The sequence below is a fragment of the Phoxinus phoxinus genome (genome assembly GCF_949152265.1).
Source record: "Phoxinus phoxinus genome assembly, chromosome: 21".
In the NCBI taxonomy this organism is placed as follows: domain Eukaryota; kingdom Metazoa; phylum Chordata; class Actinopteri; order Cypriniformes; family Leuciscidae; genus Phoxinus; species Phoxinus phoxinus.
This window is the reverse complement of record NC_136896.1, coordinates 23,261,854-23,289,457: the sequence shown is the minus strand read 5'-3', so window position 1 is coordinate 23,289,457 and position 27,604 is coordinate 23,261,854. Positions and strand designations below refer to the sequence as shown.

Here is a 27,604-nt window from a genome sequence, read left to right as displayed (position 1 = left end):
AGAGAGTGTGTTCATCATGTTGTCAGAGCGAATGTGTGTGTGGGAACGCAGAGCGTGTTTTCATGAGGATGAGTAGATAAATGATGTGCTTTTGTGTCACACATCTAATGGTGAGAGGTCAGCAGTGTGTGTGTGTGCATTGTGAAAGGTTTTTTGTCTAAACCTTTGTGAGCCCTGTCTGAATATGTGCTTATGCTGCAACTCTTACCCATCGTGCTGCACTAATGTAACTCCTAAAAGTCTGAAATATCAGAGAGATGCATTGAGAGAGAGACAATAGTCACGGCCAGAGGAATGTACATTGAAAGGGTGTGTGCGCGTGTCGGTTAAAGTGTTCTGCCTTTCTGTGCTGGTTATAGGAAAATTCTGCAAACTGGATTTAGATATGGTTATATGTGTTAAAAAGAGCTGAGATCGATGCAATTTACTGATATATAATGTTAGGGATAATGTTTAATCAGCTTGTCATTGATGCAAATTAACCCCCTGCTGGATGACTGTATTATCCTGCTTACTACATGATTTTTTACCACACAAATAAATAAAGATACATTAAATATTGATCAAAGTTAAAGCTGCAGTCCGTAGTTTTTCCTCTTTGTCGCCATCTCTGTTCGAAATCTGCAATTGCAGTTATTCGCGGAATTATCAACTTAATTCCACAGCACGGCACTGCACGGCACTGCACGACACAGCACGGATGAATCCAATGTTTTAAAGGAGAATGTACGGCTGTCAGTCACTGCGCCGGTGTGGATACTGTCACTCGGAATCACAAATACTACTTTTGGAAAAAATGCATTGCAGTAAATCGCGCTGATTAAATCTAATGATCGCTTATCATATCACGTCACACCGTGCAAATTATACTTTGTTCTCAAATTGTTAATGTTAACAATGCATCAGCATTGCGTGACTACATTTAATGTGTATAAGGGCTACCTGTATAGTTCAGTACTCCGCAACTGTATAAATTAAGCGAACAAGAGTAATCTGTTACGTAATTGAACCACTGAAATGTCTATACCTGTCCAGCAGAAAAAAAAGGCGCCTCTGCGTCCGTCTTGAACCCCTTCAAAACACGGAGTTCACACCACCTTTCAAAAGCCCTTCCGATATTTATCCTTGTTTTCGCATGGGCCTGGTTGCAGTCTCTTTTTTTATGAAGCCACTCCGCAGTCTTTTGCATTTTACAACGGATGAATCTCGTCACTGGTGATGGACGTTTGAACCTTTCTGGATCCGCCATCAAATTGATAAGTTTAATTATATCAAGTGATGTGAGAAAAGGCTGTAAATCTTCACCTCCAATATCCTCACACGCAATATAGCCTACTAGTCGGGACACCTTCTTTATGTGTACAGATGTGACGTAGTGACGCAAAGACATGCTTGAATTTACCATGGAAATCCACCAGTACCACTGGAATTAAAAACAATTTTTATTTGTATTTTTTACCCAAAAAAGTTACGGACTGCAGCTTTAAACTTATTTTATTTTGTGAGAAGAAAGAGAGTGTGGAGTGATTCAAGAATGTTAAACTAGCACAGCTGTGTTGTAAATCATTCGCTGAGGAACATTACATTATTATACATAGTGCATACATTCCAAAATAGGTGCATTGGACAACATGCCTTTGCCTAAATTTTTTGCAAAACTTCACTGAAATTTCCAGCTGAAATAAACACTACTCGCAATTAAACACCAACAGCATTTATTCTTTTTCACACAAATTATGATTTAAGATTATCAATGAATAAAGATTTATTATTGTGTGGCTCCTGCAAAATTCTATAATAACCAGCTCCATATGGATTGTCTGACATAGTAAACTTGCTCGGTATCTCACCACTGTCTTTGCGACATAAGCGCTCGGGTAGTCCCGTGAAACACGAGTCACAAAAGAGCCCAAAGAACTAAATTGAGATGGTTGTTTCAGAGAATGCATTTTTACTGAATGCTTGGCACTATCGGTTAGCTTCAGGGTAGGGTTTTGTGTAAGTGATATGTTATTTTCAAATGCGATAAAAAAAAAAAAAAAACGCGAACAAAATTTTAGCACAGTTTCATTTAATTTCTGAACTGCCATGCTATGCAACCAACAATCAACCAGGCAAACAAACAACATAATGAAACGTTGCCAGATTCACACTCATGACTGATTGCTTCTATTGTTCTCCTCATTTGTAAGTCGCTTTGGATAAAAGCGTCTGCTAAATGATTAAATGTAAATGTCATCTGTTTTGGATAAATCTTTATGCACTTTTATGGAACGTTTACACCACAACTATGTAGCCTACTTAAGATCCTTTGCGCTTTTGCACATACAGACGACATATTGTTAAGACGATCGCAGTTCACACGGATCCGTGAAAACGACTAAAAACACTGCATTACGCATGCCAGGCCAGTAGTTGGCAATGATAATGTGTAAAGAAACACTACGTTCCCACTAAACATATAATACACATGCAAAAATGTGCGTTTTTGTAGTTTACACTGAGGCGGTAACGGTATCGTTTTTAAAAACTTGCACTTTCAAACCAGTTTTCAAAAGTTTGCGTTTTCAGGCCCCTAAAACGGCGTTGTCGTATGAAGGAGTGGCCAAAACGCATAATGTGATTCAAACAAGTTTTCTGTTTTTAGTTGAAAACTGTGTGTAAACTCAGCATAGTGCCACTCACTGGACATTTTTACTTTGAAAGTGTCACAAGCAAGGAGCAACGTAATGTTTTGCAGAAATTACGCCACACGTACGCTTTTTTCAATGAGCTTGTATTCTATACGAATAAATCTCATTATATTTACTTTTGTCCTAATGTATTCCAGTGTTTTTTATTGTGTTAATTTGTTAGTTAACTGCTATTACAAATAATTTTTTATTGGAATTTTCAAAAATTCTAATTTATAACAGTTTGGAACTCGATATTTTAAACAGATGAAATTACAACAGATCCAATCCTTTTTATTTGGGCTTTTTGTCTCCAAATCTGATTGATTCTGTGCAGAATCTCCGTGAGAATCTTTCTTGGTTATTTAGTAATGTATGTTTTTGTATCGTGTCTTTCCAAATGTAAAATTTTTCAAAAGTATCTTTCCCTCAGTGTCTGTACTTGACAGCCTGGTCCCATTGATACTTCCTTCCCCATTTCATTTACATATGCTCCATCTCTCGTCTTTATCTCCTATTCTCTCTGTTCTATCAGTGGCTGTGATCAGCCGGGGTTCAATCCGTGTGTGATGGGTTTATTTGCTCTAATGATCAGCTTCACCGTCAGTGGGATGAGCTAATGAATACTAGAGTGTGTTTGGAGCGGCTCAAATCTGCTGATATAGCGGCCTGTGTCCTCTCAGCTCTTATCAAAGACATTTAAATGCTAATCAAGGGCCACAGTGACCCCCAACATGATGCCTGATGGGCTTCAGGGGGGCCGTTATCTAAAGTGTCCTGTAGTTAAGTGCTTGTCACAAGTGAGAGTCATGTAAAATTAGTCTAGTAAATTAATCTACAACTACTACAACAGAACAAGATGTAGTGAGCATATTTAGTATTGCAATGGTCCAGGATGGGTTTGCTCTACAGCAAGACCACAAATCTACTACACACACTCTCATATCTAGGCCAAATACACACAAACACACACACACACACACACACACACACACTCCGCCTCCTCTTTTTTTCTCCTCTTTGATATGCTGATCTTCTTCTTTTCTCTTTAATGAAGAGGTTTGGAAGTTATCCATTTCATTACCCCCAGCCTGTCCCCCACAAACACCCCCCGGGCTCCGGGGTATTTGTAATGGGGCAGTGATGGGGCTTTGTTTGCTGGATTTCTGATGTGCTATTAGCATCTGAACTGACTTTGATAGGACAGGCTCATTTCTACATCTCACGCTTATCCAGAACACACACACACACACACACACACACACACAAAATGGAGACATCAATGTTACTGTGAATATCAGCTTAATGCCACACGCCTATCATCAGTGTGTGAAATATTTGATCCTCTTTAAGTGTGAAGGTTAGTTTCGGTCTAGTGTTGTGTAAAGTGTAAAGTGTAGTGCACTTTTTAGCCGCTATGAGAGTTTCTGTTAGGTTTTCTGTTAGGTTTTCTGTTACATCTACGATGTAGATTTCTTGTTTTAAAAACGGGGAAAGAAAGTGTTTTCCTTTAAATGATTAAATGAAAATGGATTGAATTTTAGTCTCTGAGAGTGGGGAATCTGCAAACATTTATCATAACTGACCAACGTCCACAGATTCCCACTGCTGCACCATGACAATAACATGACAAACATAGCACATCACAGTAATTTTTTTACTCATACAGGTTTTAAGAACATGTACAGTATTTTCAAAACAATAGTCAAGTGATTGAGAGTCATCATTTAACTCTGTAAAGCTGACATGTTAACCCTTAAATGCATGAATTTTTCTCTAATCGTTATTACATATTCGGGTCTTTAGTGACCCAGAACATATCAAATCAATATTTTAATCGCGGAGAGCTTTTTTAACAGATCCACGAGTGATTGTAAGACTAATATTTGATTGCGCTAAAATACTTGCTCTGCAGTAAATCACTGAGCCATTTCAACGTTTGCCAATAATTCTTGTGTATTATGTTGTTTTATGCCTGCGGTAATTATAAGTGAAACTTGACATCATTATTGTGTATCAGACATTACCACCTTGAGGAATAAAGATGAATTGCACTTTTTGAGTCAATTGTTGCACAGAAAAAAAATACTTCCACAATTACGTACCTCGGGTCACGAGCGACCCTATACACTTTTTACAAAAATATATTTAAAAATCTTGTTGTATTGTTTAATATGAATAGATTGAGGGATACTAAGAAGATTGATGTGTAACTTTAAAAATGTAATGAGGAGGAGAGTAGTGAACGATGTACCAGGTCAATAAAGACCCGAGGTATGCGTTATATAGGAGTTATATTTGATGCTCACGTTTTAACATGATTGTTCTAAAAAAATGATGTATACATAATCAAGTAAATCTAAGTTGCTTGCAGTCCAATAGATGTTCACAACATGGTAAAATACGTGGCTTGAAATATTAATAGCAATATGAAAGATATTCCTATGTTATGTATGCCTAAAAAACATTTAAGATTTCACAGCAAAAATACATGTGTTCCATGACCTTAAGGTAAACATTTTTAGAATTATACTAATAGGCCTTTTAATTACTAAAAAAGAGTAAACTATCAATCAGACGCCAGAAGGCATGTAGTAGGTTGTGTACAAACAGGTTTTTCAGTAAAGTTTTTGATAGCTTTAGAAATGAATGTATCAAATATTATACCGTAGGCTTTATAGCTTTAATTACAAGCAATGGTCAGAATTTAAATATAACAAATAAAATTCAATTCACGTATCGGTTCCTTGTTCATGACAGGTTTAATGGGCCAGTGTGAAGAACTTCCTTTTCTGCTGTGTAAACTCATGGAACGGCTGCAGATTGGACACTAGCTCCGAACCCACTGATGGAAAAGGGGCTTCTGTCTCTACAACAATGCTAACTGTGTGTCTCTTGCACAAATACAATCACATTGCTGTTTGTATGCTTGTGTATCAGATGTGTTTTGATGACCTGGGGCAGGTCTCAAGTGCATGTCATGTTTGGGGGTGTGCCATAACGCAGAGGACACAAACACACACACATGAAATCCATTCAAAGTGTCCCCCCTCCCCCATCCAACACTCACAATGGTCTAATCCTCTCCAGCAGCTCTCAAGCCGAGAATGTTTCTTTTTCGCTGCTCTTGACAGCGTGTTGGCTTACTCCAGCTCAACATCACGAGAATGGGCTTTTACAGCTACTTTGCGATAGATAGATGGATGAATGGACAGAGTGATCAGAAACCACAGCGTCTTGTGGATCTGCTACATTAGATCAGTGTGAAATAAAGTAAAACCATGATCTTACTCTTCCTCTCTCTCACTGACTATAACCCTATTTGGACAGGACTGGTTTTTCCAGAGGTCAGGTGATCTTAATCCCATCTGAATTGAACAAATCTGTCTCTCACACAATTTTGGTTAAAAAAAGACCTGTTTTTCAGCTAAATTGGGCGTCCTATAAGAAATCTTATCCCTTTCTTAATAGGAACGTCTGTGATTGTGGTACGTTATTTTTTCCACAAACTTCTCGTCGTTTATTTTAACCTAACCGTTTATTTTGTAAAGCTAGATTTCTTGTTGTGCCTGATGCACCTTCATTATGGATCTAGACCAGTGGCCGTTGCATAAACATAGCCACCATGTTAAGACTTAATAACTATAGTCTTACCAACTAACAGGTAGCCAATGGGTAATGAGTCTTACTTCTTTCATTCAAATTTGACATAAAAAGTTATGACCAGTCTTAACTTTTTTATTAAGACTAGTCTAAAGAGTTTATGGAACCAACCACATAATTTCACCCCTGCTTCTGTAGACGCACTGTCCCTGCAAAGTTTATTTCCAACCTGCTTCAACCTTCCCGTGAATTTCCAGCAATCCTGAAGACCTTGATTAGCTTGTTCAGGTGTGTTTGATTAGGGTTGGAGCTAAACTCTACAGGACAATGGCTCTCTAGGATAAGGGTTGACCTCTAATCTGGACCATTTGCCTGCTTTCTTTATAGAATTGCAGCCTCGTGGTATCCGGTAACTATTTTACAGATCTGTTTTATTTTGAATCTGTGAATACTGATTTTGTATGAATTTGTGTAATGTGACTCATACAAAAACATATATTTTAAAAAAGACACACCTAAATGTAACCGTCACTGGGGCGTAAGCAGATTCTGCGAAAACGTACAAATTCACGTGAATTAGCCACCAATTCGCCAAAATGTAAAATAGTTACAAACTGCTACTTTAAAAGGATAGCTCACCCAAAAATGAAAATTGCCATATTTTACTCACCCTCAATTTGTTCCAAACCTGTATGATTTTCTAAATATTTTGAAGAATGTTGGTAATACGATTTGGTTTCCATTGACTTCCCTTATATGGACAAAAAAACAATGAAAGTCAAAGGGAACCAAAACTGGTTGATTACCTACATTCTTCAAAATATCTGTTTTTGTGTTTTTGCAGAAGAAAGAAATGTGTATAGGTTTGGATGACAAATTATGACAGAATTCAAATGTTTGGGTTACCTATCCCTTTCATTCCAGGTGTAAATGGTGCCTGCGTCGGTGATGTATGGTTTCTCTATGAAAAGACTGTTTGGGTAAAGGTGTATATTGGTAATTACAGCATCTAATGGCTGCCGTACATCAGCTGCATGCCATAAAGACCTCTTGCCAGAGCAGCAGCGTGTGCCATAAATGCCTAAGCATGCACTATAGGGCACATTAAAGGGGCCATGCCTCTCTGTGTTTGAGGAATTATGGGTCAGAGAGAATAAAGCTACAATGCAAGGCCGTGTGGAGGTCTGTTGTGTGTCCAGAGGTCAGTTGTGTGTCTAGATTTATTATGGCTGTTACAGCTTTGATGCACTTAAAGAGATAGTTCGCCCAAAAATAAAAATTCTTTCATCATTTACTCACCCTCAAGTTATTGAATTTCTTTCTTCTGCTGAACAGAAGAAGATATTTTGAAGAATGTGTGTAACCAAGCAGTTGATGGGGGGAGACAATACTATTGAGGTCAGTTAGGGCCCATCAACTTACAGAAATATTCCTCTTTTTAAGCTTTTTGCAGAGTTTGATAGAAATAAAAGTTTATTTTAGAAGATGTATTTACATACTGTATATCCAAGACCTCAGTAACATTGATGCTTGTTCAAATAGTAGTAGTAACAATAAAAGTTAGTCATTTCACAGTTCTTCATGTGCTGAAAAATGTTCCCACATCACCAATCCCAGATTCCCGATTTCATCCTGCCTAGTTAAACCACGTCTTAAAATCTAATGCACAAGCTCAATGATCCAAGATCAGACTAGCTCAGAGCTCGTCCCTGTGGTCTTAGTTCACAGCTAGAGTTTCCTCAGTCTTTCCTCCTTTTGGCATTGCACTAAAAGATGAAAAGCTGTGTTTGGTTTGAGGAGGGATTTATTGGTATTAGAACAACACAAACTGTGTGGCGCTTAGAGGCATGGGCGTTGGAGGAAGCCAGACCAAAATGATGTTGCAATACTCCAATTTGTCGTACAAACACATAAAATGCCTCAAATTTCTTTTTGTTACTGCACCAAAACATAAAATATCAATTCTGAGACCATTTTGTTGGGGAAACCTAAATAACATTAAAATAACAGGTTAAAATGAATTACATTATGATCAAATCAAGAGATACTTGTTCTGCAAAATCATCAGAATTGTATTGTAGTTCACACAAACATTAGATTTAAACATTATGATAGTCAATATGCTGATTATATATACACATATAAATGTGCTTAATCATATTAATACCTCATTTTCAGATTCCAGATTTAGACTGATTTAGGAGAATATTGACGAGATCCTGAACAAGTCCCCAATTTATGTTACCCAAATTAGTTTTCAAAAGGTTCAGAGCTTTTAAGATTGGCCTCCTAGAACTCGGCATAAAAATAAACGTGTGCTCTTCCTGGGATCTCAGAGTTCAACATCAATGCAAGCTTTTATTTCTGTCATTTTACACTTTTCCATGGAGAGACCTTCTGAGAATTTATTCAGGTAGGAACAGCAACCTTGAAAAGACCAACCTAATGCATTTGAAAAGGCTGCATTTGGCTGACGACAACCTATGTGTCCCGTTTAAGGCCAAACACTATTGTCCTGGTTTTAGGGCACCTTTCTTAACTTCCAGGAAATAATATATTTTAGTGTGGGTTATAAAAATAGTTTAACACCCTCAAAGGTACTATCCACAATTACTGCCATTAGTCTGGCCCATAAACCCACCTTTACCCCTTTATCCCCCCTTTATCACCACACTCAAACACTGGCTGCCCTGTCATGGGGGGGAGGTCACTCATCAGCCTTTGTGTGTCTCTCTTATGTAATCTGCCATGTGTGAATGAGGTTTAAATTAAGAAATTGTTTTCGGATAAATGCACTTCTCCCAGTGTTGAGATATTTTACACAACACAATTAGGTTTTCACTCATCATTCACAGTGAGTCACAAAAATCTCACACCCCATTTCCTCTTTCTGATGAAGTTCATGCTAAATGAAACTCATGGAACACATTCACTCTCAGACTCCCTGTTCGTGAGGGATTGGGTGGGTCGCACCATTAAGCATTAATCTTAAACCTAGATTCAATTAAGGTTTATCTAATAATTCATCCATCCATTTTAGGGTCAGCGTCTCAGACCATATAGGCAGAGAATCAGTTTCACCAAAATGTAAAACTTCTTCCAACATAATCAGGGTTGCATTTAAACATTGTTTTGATCCTGGTTTTAATAAACCTAGATTAGTTGTTTTGCTCTATTTAAATGTAGATTGAATAATGTCAGTGACCTTTATCTGTTCGTTCGTCTCTTCAATAATATTACTATATCAAGTGATATAATGCATTTTTTTGTTGTTGCAATTTTGAACTTTGTATGTGACAGTGTTATTATCGTTAACTATTGCCAACAATTAAACTACCATGATTGTGGAGCGATTGTGGAAAGACTGGAGTGCTATAGAGGAATGCTGAGTTCACTATCTTATCAGCAGGTACTGCATTAAAACACACACAGTTTTATATTCCCCCTCTGCTTAGGATCTCTGTGACATTTGACTCAGGAGTACACAACACTTGATATCCATTGACCCAAATTCACAACATACTGTGGACATACGGTGCTCACATTATGTTATATATTTCATTGCATTAGTCAAATAAATATCAAAGCTAGCGTCTGCAAACTATATGACAGAGATTCAGAGATTTTTTGTAATCAGCTGTTGTTGCAGTGATTAGGTGCGTTCTCGCCATGTCGTAATTACCTTAACGATTCTGAACTGTGAAAAGCCTTCACGTGCTTGTAGAACTTGTAATTACAATGTGTCAACTCTGAGAGCTATGACTTATATCACCTGACCACTGCAGATTTAAAGTGTGTTTGACTTAAAGTGTGCAGACCGGTGTATTACATTAAAGTCCACTAGAGCAATTCAAAAAGCATACAGAGTTTTTTTTTTTACAATAATTATGACATGGCGTGAACGCAGGAATTTTTTGTAGATATATGAGCTGTGTCCAAAAACTAAGTCAGATGACTTGCTGCCTATCAGGCAATGACTTTGCAGGCAGCGTTTGCGCATGAAGGTATCTTACGAAACTGATTTCTGGCAGACTGAGGCAGCGTAACGGTTTCATGATCTACAGTGAAATAGAGAGCTTTGGTGATAACTAAGCGAATATTTAATTAGTACAATAGTAATTTCTCGCTAGAAATTACATCAAAAGTGGAAAATGTTGGAAAAAATTTACATTTACAAACAAACTGACCACCAACCGCAACATTCAGACGCCATCTTCCATTTCTTGGCTCAACTCACGGAATGGAACGCACAGGATTGTGGGATATCAAAGAAAGCGAATGATAGATCTATGCGGCCTTCATAAATCGGATGACGATATCTCAGGAGACATTGAAGTGCATTCGGATATGCCTTGATAAATTCCTACTTTGGAATGCATCCTCCAAAGGCAGTATTTGGCATGAAGTCGGTTCCCCTCAAGTTTACTCAGGTGTTCTAGCAGAGTATCCACAGGTGGAGTTCATCACATTGTGTGTGATAATGGGACCATTATCCACAAAGGGGCACAATACTCGTCTTCATTTTGAACAGCATATCTATTGATTTATCATTTCAGACCCAACAACCTTCTTTATTTTTGCTTGAAAACTTTCTTTAAAATGAACCCCATTGGTTTTATATTTTTCGTTTTTCAATGCAATGACATTGTGTCAAAACACCTTCAGACTTTCAAGAGTTGACAACCCTTTACAATAAGGTTCCATTATTAAAGAAATTGACATCAAGGATAAATAAATAAATAAAATATGTTTTCATTGTTATAGTTAATGTTAACTAATGTTAATAAATGGAACATTATTGTTAAGTGTATCACTTGTCTATGACCTTTGAACAATGTTTTGCAAAAACAGGGTTTACAGACTTCACATTACACATCAGGACGTCAGGGTGCATTTTCAGTTTCATCTCATGCACTGTGAATTCAGGGTGTTTCCTCTATTTTGAATCCACTTTTGAGTTGATACTTTCGAAATTCCGTGGAGAAAACAAAAGTTGAGAAAAAAAAGCTATAGGCTACTAAGCAATCTCCAAGAAGGTGTTGTTGTTTTTTGACTCATTTGAGGCTGTTTCTCTGGAAACTTTCAGCGTGTCATTCAAAGGAAAGCTCTCTTCTTGCTGCGTGTGGTTGTGCAAGGCTGGTGAACAAGGTGGAACGCCTTTGTGTGATGTCAGATGAGAAAGGCATGGAAGCGAATCGGTGTCATGGAGTGGGTCATGGAGAGGTGAGGCTGACTGCTTCCACGGGTTCAGCAAAAGTTCAGCTGCATAACATTAGGCAAATTAGTAAGACCGCAATGGAGAGAGAGATAAATGAGACTTGAGAGAACTGAAAGGCCAAACTTTGAGAAGGAGGAATTCCCAAAGTTGTTTTAAGAAAGGAAAACTATAGAGGACATGTCATAAAATTCATAAAGTGTGAAGAAGTTTGACAATTTAGAGATGCTATTCCTGTTTAGTCCTTCATCCTTTGATGCCTTTTTTGATGAGCTACCACAAATATACAGATGGAGTATATATGAGGTTTATTATTCAGTTATGTGTGCTTGTCTAATACAAAAAATACAGTTTTCTATAAAAAAAAAAATAAGTAGGCTAATAAAAAAGTTTTCTATCAAACTATGTTTAATCTGAATTCCAACATTTATTATATATCCTGGAATAAATAACTGATCAAATGGATGCATAGTGCGTGATTGTAATGAATTCAAACTTTTTTAACTTAATAAAGAGAAATTGATTCTTTCTGAATTTAAATTTCCAAATATTTACTGCTGACTCAGCTTGTTTGATAGAACACTGAACAAAAGCTCCTCTCGGATGGATGGATGGATGGATGGATGGATGACATTTTTTTTGACATTTTTGATAACCTATTTCAATTATATTGTGGGGACATTTTACATATTTGACAGACTTACATTGCATTGAAATCATTCACATTCTCTGGAAATCAAACCCATAACCACATTGCTAACAACACCATGTGGTACTGTTTTAGCTCTCTTCTTCTTATTGATTCATTTTTGTGTAGGGAGATTTTAGGCCTGCTATAAAAAAAAAAAAACTTACATTAATTATTTTGCTTGACTAAAAAGTGAGAGCGACGTAATGTGGGCGGGACTTTGGAGATAGGGACGTTAAGACTGGCGGAGAATGATGGCATATGGGCGGGGTCTGAACGCTGTCACTCGTTTCGTCACCGCGAATGGGCGGGGCTTATAGACAGCTGCTCGCCCTCGTCAAGATCTTCTCACACTCTCTCAGCAGCTCCGCGCGCACGAACACACGGTGGCCGCGCGGATTAACAACACACGCTCACACAAGCTGATTGAACGCGCGTCGGTGTGCTGTTTCTAACCGGCAGGACACGAGACATTTAAAAGGAACCTCTTTAATATTGCTGCGCGAGTTTGATGATATCATGGGGACACAAGAGAGACAAAATTATCACATCACCAAATCGGAGCTTCGCATATAATTCTGGACCAAACTCACCTTTCAACACTGAACATTTCATGGATTTATTGATGCCTCGTCCGTTCAGTATTTATTATTGTAGCTATTAATTAACCGATCAATATTTGGAGTAAGAAGGAACAGGCTATGCGGTCTAAAAGACTTCTTATAAATTGCATTTTGAAACGAGGACATTGTTGATCCTTTATGTGAATATATTTTTGCAAAAAGTATTTTAGCGGACATTGATCGGACCGAACCGGATCTCTGACCATGCACACGCACTTCAGCTTTAGTTTTACTCGCTTCTGTAGTTCCTGATCTCCTCTGGGAATCTCTGGGATGGATCCATCTCTCTGTTAAAGCTCTATGTTGAAGTGTATAGTCGTGGCTGTTTCATTGAGGAATTGAGTCCGATCTGATCATGTATGAGAGTGTGGATGTGAACCCTTTCCTCATGATGGATTACTATAATCAGAGCAGAGGATGTCTGATCCCGGACAAGATGCCACATCCCTTCAGCTCATCCATCAGACATCAGCACTGGAGCGGATCCAACCACTGTACGTGCACTTTCATTCAGCAAAACGCTTTATGTTTCTAGAGTCTCCTGACCTGAACGGCATTCTAGTTCAGCTGGTGTGTTTCAGTCTGGGTCAGTCATTCATATAGAAAGCCTACTGATATTTAAATCCAGCTGGTTGACCCACTTATACACAAACACGGGCGCGCGCAACACACACACTGCTGCTCCTGTCTGCATAGGAGCATGCAGATTTCCCCTCTGGATTTAACATGTTCGATTATTTCTCACCAACCAGTGTGTAAAGATAACAACCAGCCAGTTATACTAATATATGATTCATATAAGCAAGGTTATGACCATTTTCATGTCGTTTAATGGAGCCAATGATATGAATGAAATTGGAAGCAAGGCTGAGACTTGTGACTGAAATTGTGTTGCCTTAATGATGAAAATAGTTTTATATGTGAGAGATGAATGTGATGATGAGAGAAAGGAATTGCACGATTTTCGCTTTTACGAATTTGAACAGAAGTCTAACAGGAGTTGATGTGGTGGAGCTTTTAGAGCCGTTGTCGGTGGTGACCTGGGGCGCGCAGGGTCACAGGACACATGACCTTTGACATAGAAACATTGACGCAAACTGAAATCTTCCCAAAAGAGTGTCTGACATATTCACAATATTGAGATCAAGTGCATCAGATTCTCAGCCAACACTGTAAAAAATGATATGATCAATAAGTTATGACAACATGTTTTTACATTGCTTTAACTCGTCAAAAAAGTTAAGCGATTTCCATCTTTTTTTAAAAGTTATTCAAGATTCAACTCATTTTTTATTAAAGTTGAAATTACTTAAACATCCAAGTTGATTACACTTAAAAATGTAAGTCAGCTATTTTTTCTTTACAGTGAACCCAGGGATCCTCATTAAATGAAAAATTATCTAGTCACATTAACATACATTGTTGTTACATTATGCATAGAGTTGACCTAGTTTCTCAGTTAACAACTTGTCCTGGATTCATTCAGTTATTGTTCAGCCCAACAAACACATTTGCATTTTTTTATTCAAATAATTTTTACACTCATATTCTAAATCAAACAAAGATAAGCTATAGAACCAAATATCCATCAACTCACACTGTAATCATCTCATTTTTAAGAAAATACTTTCAAAACCAAGACTGGACAAAAAAAAAGAAGAAAAAAAAAAAAAGATGTGCGATCATAACATTAGTTATAATATCTTTTCTGGTGAAACATTTCCATTGAATCCCCGTAGTAACAAAGTTTTGTTGGAGGAGCATGGATAAGATATGCTTTACGTACTTTGAGTCGTCAGGAGACCCTCACTCTTGGCTAAAGTGCACTATAGGCCTTCTCTGATAGCACTCAATTTCATAACGAAACGGCTGTTTATGTGCCAGTGCATGTGGGCTTTTACATGCATCATTTACCATATTAAAATATGTTTGAATTATGACAAATTCCATTTTGCTTGATCAGCCCTTCACTTTTCTGTTTTGCAAGAGCACTCCAGTCCCATATTTCTGGAAATCTTTGAAACTTTAAAATGTACAACATTCATAAAGAATCTTGGTACAGTTTGAATTTTGCAACATATTTTTTGGATGATAAAATATTATTTCCCATGCCATTTGTGGTTTCTGGCATATCTAATATAGCACAACAGGGATTGTCCACTTTTTTTTTGCCATTCTTGGTTTTGGAAGTATTTTCTGACTTTTATGCCATGAATCTAACCAGACTGAGTTGAAACACAAGCATTACAGTTTTGATTCCAAGCATAAAGTGTTTGAAAATATATAAAGTTAAACAAATAAGCAGTAATAATATTGGGAGAACAGTCTCTAAAGGTTTATATATGGTCACTAAAAATCTTAATTTTTACTTCATTGCTGAACAATGGAAGACGGCAAGTTTTTGACAAATAACGTGGGAAGGAACTTTTCCTTTTTCAACCTGATTTTGATGAAATATTCAATGGTGTATCTCAATTGATACTAAGCTCATAAAACTGCATGCATCGTAGTTATGTGTGCAGCTAGTAGTTGAGTACATTGACATATATTGAGCAGCGCTATGTTTCTTTTTTATACTCCTGCATGATAACTCGCTCATGAATAAGAGCGAGAAATGAGGGTGTTGATGTGTTCGTATGGTCTCATCCTTCAGACTGACGGCTCAGGGTCTTGACGGGGGGTCAGTCTGGATCAAACAAACTTGATCTTTGATAGTTGGCTTCTCTCAGCGCTGAGGAGGGGTTTCCAGAGAGATTACACACCTCAGCGTGAAGGAATGTGCTGCCTCTTATTCACATGACGAACACATACACACACACACACACACACACACACACACACACACGCGCGCACACACACCCTTCACACTGTACCAACAGACATTTGCACTTTATTCTCTTTACACGCGTACAGTTTTTTCTAACATTCTCTATTTTTAAATTCTAGTCATGGATCTCATGGCTTTGCACATTCACATGCATTGTTGTGCCATGTGCTGTGGTGTCTCTCTGAGCTCTTTTTTAAGTGAGTGAGTGAGTGAGTGAGTGAGTGAGTGAGTGAGTGAGTGAGTGAGTGAGTGAGTGAGTGAGTGACTGAGTGAGTGACTGAGTGACTGAGTGAGTGAGTGAGTGAGTGAGTGAGTGAGTGAGTGAGTGAGTGAGTGACTGATTGAGTGAGTGAGTGAGTGAGTGAGTGAGTGAGTGAGTGAGTGACTGAGTGAGTGAGTGAGTGACTGACTGAGTGAGTGAGTGAGTGAGTGAGTGACTGAGTGAGTGAGTGAGTGAGTGACTGAGTGAGTGAGTGAGTGAGTGAGTGAGTGACTGAGTGACTGAGTGAGTGACTGAGTGAGTGAGTGAGTGAGTGAGTGAGTGACTGAGTGACTGAGTGAGTGACTGAGTGACTGACTGAGTGACTGAGTGACTGAGTGAGTGAGTGAGTGAGTGAGTGAGTGAGTGAGTGAGTGACTGAGTGAGTGAGTGACTGAGTGAGTGAGTGACTGAGTGAGTGAGTGAGTGAGTGAGTGAGTGAGTGAGTGAGTGAGTGAGTGAGTGACTGAGTGAGTGACTGAGTGAGTGACTGAGTGAGTGACTGAGTGAGTGAGTGAGTGACTGAGTGACTGAGTGAGTGACTGAGTGAGTGAGTGAGTGAGTGAGTGACTGAGTGAGTGACTGAGTGAGTGACTGAGTGAGTGACTGAGTGAGTGACTGAGTGAGTGAGTGAGTGAGTGAGTGAGTGAGTGAGTGACTGAGTGACTGAGTGACTGAGTGAGTGAGTGAGTGACTGAGTGACTGAGTGAGTGAGTGAGTGACTGAGTGACTGAGTGAGTGACTGAGTGAGTGAGTGACTGAGTGACTGAGTGAGTGAGTGAGTGACTGAGTGAGTGACTGAGTGAGTGACTGAGTGAGTGAGTGAGTGAGTGAGTGAGTGAGTGAGTGACTGAGTGAGTGACTGAGTGAGTGACTGAGTGAGTGACTGAGTGATTGACTGAGTGATTGACTGAGTGAGTGACTGAGTGAGTGACTGAGTGAGTGACTGAGTGAGTGACTGACTGAGTGAGTGAGTGACTGAGTGAGTGAGGGAGTGAGTGACTGAGTGAGTGAGTGAGTGAGTGAGTGAGTGAGTGAGTGAGTGAGTGAGTGAGTGAGTGAGTGAGTGAGTGACTGAGTGAGTGAGTGAGTGAGTGACTGAGTGAGTGAGTGACTGAGTGAGTGAGTGACTGAGTGAGTGAGTGAGTGAGTGACTGAGTGAGTGAGTGAGTGAGTGAGTGACTGAGTGACTCAGTGACTCAGTGACTCAGTGACTGAGTGAGTGAGTGACTGAGTGACTGACTGAGTGAGTGAGTGAGTGAGTGAGTGAGTGAGTGACTGAGTGAGTGACTGAGTGACTGAGTGACTGAGTGACTGAGTGAGTGAGTGAGTGAGTGAGTGAGTGACTGAGTGAGTGAGTGACTGAGTGACTGAGTGAGTGAGTGAGTGAGTGAGTGAGTGACTGACTGACTGAGTGAGTGAGTGAGTGAGTGAGTGAGTGAGTGAGTGGCAGTATTCCAACAGAGAAAACAGCATCTCCTTCTGTATGTGTACCGAACTGTTAGCCATGTGCATGAATGCTCATATGCAAACATTTCACATTTCTGGTGAAGGTGAGGATGAAAGTTTGATGTGTACTGATGTGGTGTGTGTTCTTGACATTTTGGGTCAGAGTTGGGCATTTGTATAATTCTGTCTATTAATAAACGTACTTTAAACACAGGAAGCTTTTAGCACTGTTGCAGCTAAATTAATAACAGGATGTGTATTGACACTTTAGCACTTTATCCACAGAGAGTGATGCGTATTGGATGTTTTGTTACACAAGCTTGCTGTCTTATATGCAGCAATATATGTAGTTTTTTATTCAACATCCTTAAATTGTATATTGTTCAGTCAATACTGAATTAGAAATATATATATTTGCACTGTTTTTTTTCTGTTGGTACGTAGGCTGGTACGTGATAGATAATTCACCCAAAAATGATCATTCTGTCATCCTTTACAGAATTCATGCCATTCCAAATCTGAATGACTTGCTTTCTTCTGTAGAACAGAAAAGAACGATGTTCAAGAATCTTTAATCATAAAATCTGTCGTCACTCCTCCTTTTATCCTTCCGGAGTATCCGGAGATGTTCACCAGTGTTATGGTTTCCAACATTCTTCAAAATATATTATTTTGTGTTCTGCAGAATAAGAAATGCATACAGGCTACAAAAACACATTCATTTCAATTCATAATTATTTTAAGTTTGGCCGAATTGATGGCTAATCTCATTTGCAAGCTTTTGTACGACCTGCTTATGCCTCACTGAAGGTTAAGTTTAGGGGTGAACCTTCATGCTTACTTTTGATTTTTTTTTACAAATTCATTAAGTTGACATGTTCATAAAATAGTTTACACTTACTCATGAGACTACGCTAGCTTTGGAATGATATGAGGGTGAGTAAGTCATTTTCTTGGTGGTCTGTCCTTGTAAGACTTGTTCACACCAAGAACGATAATTGTATAACATTCTGTTTGCAACATTGCAGGCGTGTACTCTAGTTATGGTCTGTAAAGTCAGCAGGATTTGATCATTCATCAGCCTGAGAAAAAAAAAAGTTCTGAAAATGATCCCAGAGATAATGTTCCTCTGTGTTATCATCACTAAACTAAGGTTTCACAGATGAGGGTTAAGTCTAGTCCCATCATTAGTCCCAAAATATAATTTTTACCTTGATGTTTGACTTGGAAGTTGCCAGATAATGGGCGATATACATTTTTCAAAAATGTTACAAAAAAGAGTGTGCTTTGCATTGCATTTGAAGAAAAATCACAATGTGAATTGTGGCTGGTTGTCAAGGCTAGGGTGCTTGTCTTCTGACCCAGGTCACAAGAGCCCATCCCAATATTCTGCTTTGAGATATGGTTCAGATACCTCTTTTAATGTAGGCTACGCCTAAGGGATTTTTTTTTAATCGGCCGCCAGATGTTCAGTTAGTATACACTCTTATGCAACCTGAGCTCATTGTATCAGTCTTTGGAAAGAAAAGAGACACTGGTAAATAAATGTTTTGATACGAGTAACTGCTTCTACATGATCGTATCTAATGGCAGATGCAGTGTGGCTCGTTTAAATATTTCATATATATGCCTGTTCCACTTTTTATTTTTACATCGTTTTCTTGTGCCGTGTTGAACAGTAATCTCATACAACTTAATCCAGATATTTCAATCAAAATTTTTTATCAAAAAACACACTGGTCCATCCGACCAATCAGAGCACATTGTGCTTTTTAGCAGTGGGGGCTTCATAGAGACCAGAACTAAACAGTGTGTTACTGACAGACTGGAAAGAGAGGTGCTGCAACAATCTAAAATCTGTGGGGGAAAAATATATTTTTTTAATCAAGCATGAAAACCTATTCTAGTAGACTCTGAAAACAAAATCAAGACTTTCAAAGGGCATAATAGGTCCACCAAGTGATCCTACACTTCTGAACGGGGGTGGAGCCTATTACAATCAGAGCAGTATCTGTTTACATGGAATAAAAACATTGATGTACAACCAAATCAGGTAACAGTTTTGTTTTGTTTTACTATGAATTTTATATGAACCATCCAAACAAACCCAAATTGAAGCTATGAATCAATTGAAGCAATTATTATGTATTTAAGGCCAAAAAGAAATGCAGCCTGTTCAACTTTGCAGACTTGCGCAAGACTTACATTTCTTTTGATGAAGGAATGTGTATTTAAATGCACTATATTAAAGTAAAACATCTCTGACTGGACCAGATGAAAGCACTGACACACACACACACACACACACACACACACACACACACACACACACACACACACACACACACACACACACACACACACAAACTCTCATGCCTGGTTCAGATAATTGAGTTTTGCTTTAGCTTATCTGAGGATCAGAATTCTATTGTACGTAGGAGGAATGTTTGTACTAAACTAATTTCTGTGTGTGTTCGTGTGTGTGAGCTGGTGGAAAGAAAACACTTGAAAGTGAATACTTTCATCTGAACTTGAATGACATCTGCTAACAGACTCTGACGCATGATTGGCCTAAGAGCAGGAAGTATTTTTGTGCCAAATGCGCTGCATGTTTGCAGACTTACACAAGTGTTCATAGAAATAAGGAGACTGTGGTTGTCTAGGTTTGGCTGTACTTGTTCTTTGAAAAGGTTCTCACAAATATAGTGAAACATGTTCAAAACTGACTGGGGAGGGATGTGAAGCTCTTCTTATTGTTACTCAGGAATACGGTAATTTGCTATGCCAACAAATGTACTGAAAATAGGGTTGTGGGAGGGTTAGGTTTAGGTCTGGTTTATTATGCTTGTGGCCTATGCCTACAGTGTACATTGGGGTGTGTGATTGTCTGTCATCAACGATAATATGCTGTCATAATTGTTGTTTTAATGATGTTGAAGCTGACATTGAGTGTCACCTTCTCGGCAAAAAGCAAATAAAAACATGCATTGAAGTAAATTCTTTCAGTTTATGATGTGAGAATAGTAGAATCCACTTAGAATGAGACCAAATGCAATATACGGGGTCAAAATGAATATATGAGTTTTGTCTAATTTCTATATGATATAGTTAGCTATATCATACGAGCAAGTGTGTTGTTTTTCCATAATATCAGCACAATTACAAACGTGATATTACATTTATTCAACAAGAAGTTAAAATTGTGAGTTCCATTTTAGACACAATATTGTCAGTATTGTCTATTTCCGCAACAAACACAGCTAAAAAACTAAATCGAAAAAAACATTCATTCACACAGTGGTGTTTCTTTTACTGAATTAATCAGTTTTTAAATGTATCAATAAATCAGTGATCCATTCATAAAGACACTCGCTTGCTTTGTTCCTAATTGAATCAGCTGTTCGAATGAATCGGTTTAATGAATGAATTAATGACTCAATAATTCACTCATTCAGACTGTGACTTGCTGCTAAACCATAAGGCTTGTACCGCATTTCTACTTTAACTTTGTATTACCAGTCTTCATGAAACCTTGTTGATGACTAGTGCTTGAATGAACGAAGGCTTGCATCTCCATTAGTACAGGCAAGTGTTGTCATAAACTGTGCAAAAACAGTCCAACTGGCTTATAGTTTCTGGTGACACTAGGTTCCTTTCAGGGTTCTGCATCAGGGTTTATGTAATCTCTCCAATTGAACTCCAACTATCTTGAATTGCAACAAAGGCATAAAACATGGTTGAAATTCAATTGTATGAGCGATATGAGTCTGAATACTCAAGAAGACAATGGGAAGTTGTGAATGTGTGAGAGTGACTGCTACCTTTCATTGTCCCAGGAATGTTCCTGATTTGCTTGTTTGTTTTTATTTCTGGATGTCAAGGAATCTTAATTTTCAATGTTACATTCCCGAGATCTGTGCTAATATATGGGCACGGTTGATGTGACATACTTTTCACATGTTCTGTTTATATTGCTCAGTTAGCAGACAGAATCTGTTGACATTTTGGAATTTTATGATCATTTGGGGGGAAATTTAGAGAAACGGATTTAATTATTCTTTCATTTTGGCTTTCTGTCTCTAATTTTCGTGTTCTTTTTACCCTTACTGTGTGTGACTGGTTTCATTTAAAAGTGTTTTAGTCATGTAGAATTGAGTATGCTATTACAATAATTTGTGACAAAATGGTTAATGATTTTCATATTTTTCATCAGATTTTTTCCCCTGACATCCATAAAAAGTGAGTCATGGTTTCTTGCTCCAAAAACATCCTCAATTAATTTGTTCATGACAATTTTCCATCCACTCTCTGTACCATAGCAAACAAGGCTGTACCTTAAAGAGATAGTTCACCCAAAAATGAAAATTAGCATAATTTCGTTGTGCGTCAAGTTCAAGGTTCAAGTTCAGCGCCGTCAAAATAGTAGTTCCTAGAACCACCTGGTGTGAAAGCCCCTATTGTCAAATCTGAATTTCAGCTCCGGAGGCCTCCTCAGCACTTGATACACAGTGATACGAAATGTCATTGGTTTTCCCATATCCATTTGAGCCCGAGTCCTCATCCTTTGGAAGTGCATGCAAAGTGGATTCGCAGCGCAGAAAACGGTGTCTTGACATATCGATAACACACATCCAAACTCTTCCAGACCTTAGCTACAGTGTTTGAGGACTGGTCAAAGTAGACGTTGTTAGCGGGCAGCCAATAAAGACCATAGGCTGGCATTATGCAAATTAGTTTTATTGTTACGTAGGTATGTAACAGGAAGTGAGATTGGAATTTCAAATCTATTCTTTCTTTTAGGAGACTATAACTTTCTTGCACTTTGATCTTTAAAACTTTGCAGACATTTTATATTCATAAACAGCTATGACATGAAGGGTGATATTTGAAAAGCATATAGGGGCACATTAAAACTTCTATTTGATCTCTGTCCATTTCTGACCAGGTGGACCTTCCCAAGAAATACAAGCTCTAGACATGCAAAAGAAGCAATTGTGAAAAGTACATCATGAATTACACAGGCGAATGAATTACATTACTCCTATTGACTTTATTATGAAATGTAATAGGTAGTTCGGCTTGGTTATGGGCTCAGTTTACCCAGTGCCGTGGGTTGCCAGTACTGTTGCTATGGGGAGAGGTGTTGGGCATGTAGCTGTGTATTTATCAGCTCATTGGTCAAATCTCTCTCTACTCTGAAGTAAGGCTGCTTTGGCTTCTATCAAGAGTTACATATTTTTATTATGCCTGATAAGCAATACAAAGGGCTGTATTATTTATCTATACTTTCAATTGAAAAGCAAAAATGCTTCAAGTGACATCAAAATAATATACAATAAAATATGAAGTTTTTTTTTATCTTTTCAAAACTGATGTAATGCATATTTTTCATGAACAATGTGTTTAAACAAGTTTTAAAATGTGTTTATATGAAAGGTTTCAACCCTAAAATGATGCCATAATATTATGATTTGAATTTTTTTCATTTAAAATAGTTTTCTTAGTCTGTTCATTTGTTCGGACAGTTGCGCCACCTGACATTTTGGGTGTTTAAGATAACAACATTTTAAATAATATGTATAATATAAATGTACTAGAAATGAATTAAAACTAAAGAGGTTTTATAGAATAATATGTCTTATTTTTAAAAGGAAATAATGCACTTGACACAAAAATATGCACGTCATGTCATTGACATACTGTATATATATATATATATAATGAATTATGTATCCTATAAATAATTGTATAGCCTAATACAATAATACAGATAAAATCAAATAAATAATTATATGAATGATAGTGCTATATATGTGTTCATAACGGATTACACAAAGCGCTCATGTGCCTGTGAAGTATTGAAGATTAGCTTGTGTCAATTAAGAAAGATTAGCTTGTGTCAGATGGGTGATTGTATCTGTTTATCCAAATCCACACGTTTCATAAGTAATTGTTTCATTGATTTCTCCAACGATTATTGCACGAGTGGGACCATATACTAGTCCATCACAGCAGTAGAGGTGATTTGTTCCTCCTCTCGTGTGTGTTGAGAATTCCATATGCTGCTGTTGAAATGATGCCCCTCAGCACAGGAAGAGCTGATCTCTGTGTTTAACTGTTCATAGACCTCGGAAAACACAGGAAATTGGTGTCTGAAGAGGGAAACGAGATCGTCTGATCCTCAGAAATCCCCATGAGCGCACACACACATGCATGAAAATATTAGCCCTGGTGAACTCTGCTAGCAAACCCATGACCTCTGAAATAGTCTACACATGTTCATTCATTCTACCCGTGGGACAGGTGCATGATGGGAAATAAACTTCAGATGTGCGCTACACAGCAGAGCTAAGGGGGTCAGTCTTATTTTGCTTTAATTATTGAGGACATACGAGAGTGACGGGCCTCTTTCTGTTTTCATTCAAACTCCTTTTTTTGTCACATGTCCTCAATGAACCATGAGAAGGATCTTAATGAGAACATCATTGGCAATTAAAAACCATCTATATTAAAAATATAGGATAATACTAAAAACATGTTATGGTAATCAAAATAATCTAGACCTTTTTTATGAAAAAATAATGGGTAACACTTTACAATAAGATCCCATTAGTTAATGGATTAACTAACTATGAGGAGCATTTGTTATTTAATATTAACCTGTCATGTTAGTTATTAATTGTTATTAATTGTTAATTCATGTTAGGTTCATTCCCTTTAAATAGTATGCAGATACAACTTTTAATTTTAACAATGCAGTAAATATTGAAAATGAATAATCACTAAAAATAATGAATGTTTTAGTAGTATTTTTCATTGTTAGTTCATGCTACCTAATGTAGTTAACTAATGTTAACCAATGCAATTTGCATTTTAAATTTTTGAATGCAAAAACATATAAATGGTAAAAAATAGACTTAATCTTCTTAATGAAAATATTATAGGCTAAATGCCAAACAAGCACAAGCTGTATTAGAAGTCGGCCAATAGTGGATTTTATACTCCGAGTCCGTACCGTATAACTTTTCAAGGTTTGCCAGGTCAATCCGGCTTTTCTATTTTACGTAATGGGGATGTCAAGATATATTCATTCACATTCATATTCTTTCTCTCAGATTTTAGCATTATATTTCATGCCCAGATATCCTGTGCTCTAGGAGAACTCGTCTTTTATGTTGCTTACAAAAACACTTGAATATGTTTAAGTAATGATGCTGGCCTTTTCTACTGCACTATTCATGGAAAAGCTGTCCGCTATAGCAATAATTAATGCTCATGGTTCTTATGCTATCAAATCCATACGCTATACCACAGACCTCATTTGTTCACATGCTCTTTCGTCTATTTTTGGGAGAATTAATGGGAAATTATTAAAGGTAAAGGGTTTGAAAGGGCTGGTTTGAGTGCTTTTTGCTTTGGCTACATAATTGGCCTACTTTCTCTACAGCAACATCTGAATCATTGACGACAGCAAGTAGAAAAAACCCCAGAACAATCTAGTTTATGTCAGAGCTGTGTTTTCTTGTTTTGTTTTCTTCCTGTAAATAAAAGCAATTTTATTGCCAATATACATACAATTTAGTAGATGTGCGTTATTTTGACAAAAATAGTCAATAACAATAATTAGTCAATATTTTATTAAGTGTGTTTTTGTTTTGGTAATTAAAACTGCCAGTATAGGTTGCAGAAAGTCTTAGTTATTCATTCAACCAACTGATTATTTTAAGTGGTTATGTTTATGAATTATTTAATTTATTGTCATTCTAAAATGCTGATTCATTCAGGAACAAAACACAGCTACATGTGTTGGTCGGGGACGCGCAACTTTCTTTGGAACCATTTTCGTTGGTGAAATAAAGCAAAAATGGGCAATATTGACAAAGTTGTGTATAAAATGTAACCCACATGTTACCTTTGTTTATTGACCTGTTGTATAAAAACAATATCACAATTTTGGTCATGTTGATATTCAGATAAAACAGCACTCTCTTACACGCTTGTAAACACGTGTAAAATTGCTTAACTAGCCGATATCAGAAATATTAGACAAAAACTTTGCCCCCATGTATATTGAATTTTGGGGTCAGTGAAAGTGTGCAAGTTTTTTTTTTTTTTTTTGCCATGTGAGTTACATTTTTAAAAGTGCCAGCTTACACATCGTTAAGACATCAATTATGATATTATTGTACATTTATTGTACAATTATAGTGACAGCTATTGAGATGTACAAACAATGACTTTTGCTAGAGTGGGATTGTAAGTGTGCTGAGGTACTTGATTGACTTGAGGTCCAGTTATTGATAATGTTATGCAATATTTGACAGGCGCTAAGTTAGTTGCTTTGAGACCATTGTCTAGTAATGATACAGATATGGATATGCACACTAGAAACACTGAACACAGAGATCAACTTATAAATCATGCTAAGTTATGTTTTTTTTTCAAAATGCAAACATGCAGAAAGTTTTCTGTGATGGGTAGGTTTAGGAGTAGGGTTAGGGGATATACTATACAGTTTGCAAAGTATAAAAATCATTATGTCTATGGTATGTGCCCATGAAACATGGAAACCCAACGTGTGTGTGATATAAACAGGAGGTGTGTGTAGGCAGGGAGTCTCCTAATCTCCTCCGCTCAGCATGAACACATGCTCTAAACATACTGAGAAATAACTCTGATATTACAACAAGGATTGGATAATAATAAACATTATAAAAATGCAATACAATAAAAATATCATATTTATGAATTTTCCCGAAATGGCTTAAATGTAAAGTTCAAAAGAATAAAGGCATATTTTCCACATTTTGTTTTCAATTAAATGAGGCTAAGATGAATAACATTGAATTATTTTCATTTATGCATATCAATACATGGTTAAAAACAGCAATATTTACCTTTGAACTGTTTTAACATGTTATTATGAAAAGTGTTTAAAATCAAGAGCATTTATTTAATAGAAGCTGACTATTTGAACTGATCCATGGACATTAATTGAGCTTCCAGCTATTGCCATTTTTGCTACTGAAGTTCAAATCAGTTTAAATACTTAAGTACTTGTCATGCGCTGGCTTGACTTGATAATCCAGATTCAAGAGGCTTGACACAGATGAACTGTGAAATCACATTTAATAAACACAAGGAACAATAACAGGAAACACCAGCATGAAACATTAACACAAGACATGGACAAACGATGACTTGGGTTTTTTAAAAGTGCAGACTGTATAAAGCATAAAAATACTATAATATGTTTGCAGTTCTTTATGAAACAAGCAGAGTTCACATTCTTGTTTCTCTGAAAAACAATGCTATAGCCAGTTATTTTACTTTGAAATGTGCTCTGTGTTGGAATGTCTGTTTGTTTTGATCTGTGTGGTCCCGCCCACTGCTAATTTACCCAATAGTATTTTGACACCCCGGGATGCCAGTTGGCGGAAAACACAGCGTATTGCAGCCATGGAAGCCTGCAAACAAACTGGGTCAGAGATCGCAGATTCCACCCGACCTGAAAAGCCTCCGCTTTTTATCGTTACACGTCTCTGTCAAGCGAGACAAGGAAGGATTTTATTTGGCCTTTACGTTTCCTAAAGAGCTTAACCAGCATTGTGAAAGTATTGTGAAATATCTGATATATCGCACAGCTAAACTGACATTTTTCTAAATTATTATTTCAAACAACGCAACCCTTGTGACTCAAGTTTCTTCACAAAATGACCAACTATAAAAGCTATTGTGAAATATGTCATTGACTGGTGTCGTGTTAGTTACGGTTTCTACCCAGTAACATGGTTGCTATTTTAAGTAGCGTCTCTCTACATGTGATGTTTGACTATTGATTTTCAGGGCGGGAGTTAATTAGTTTTGGTTTGCATAAATAGAATGGAACAGACGTACCACTTGTTGACCCAGTCAAGTTGGGAACTGCTTGTCTCGGTTGATGTTAGATTTTGATCAGCTCAAAAAAGAAATGCCTTGGGTCCTCACATTCAAAACACTCTGTCACTGCAAGGCAGTGCATAATCTAATAGTAAGATAAGTGTGTGTGTGTGACTGCTCTCCCATAGGGCCTGTCTCTACCCCGCTAACACACTTAAGCTGGGCTTAACCAACCCAAATCTGATTAATACCCCCTCCCGTCCTCTCCCAGCGCCCTTTGGGCCGCTCGTAATGAGAGCTAAACAAGCCCAGACCCAGACCTGAACCCATAGATGAATAAACGGGTGATTACAGCAGGCACAGAGAGAAAGGGAGACATATTGTCTGTC

At 37.6% G+C, this 27,604-nt stretch overlaps 1 protein-coding gene across 2 annotated transcripts in view; it reads left to right on the top strand.

Moving 5' to 3' along the window:
• raraa (retinoic acid receptor, alpha a) overlaps positions 1–27,604 on the top strand; it is a 163,627-nt gene that overhangs the window by 115,595 nt on the left and 20,428 nt on the right. Inside the window, exon 1 of one of the 2 annotated variants that reach the window (XM_079596332.1) lies at positions 12,529–13,295. The exons of the other annotated variant lie outside the window; for it this stretch is intronic. Within the exon in view, the coding sequence (XP_079452458.1) occupies positions 13,157–13,295 (139 nt within the window). The 5' untranslated portion in view covers positions 12,529–13,156. Of the gene's footprint in view, positions 1–12,528; positions 13,296–27,604 lie in introns of those variants that run through there. 2 annotated transcript variants of the gene reach the window in all.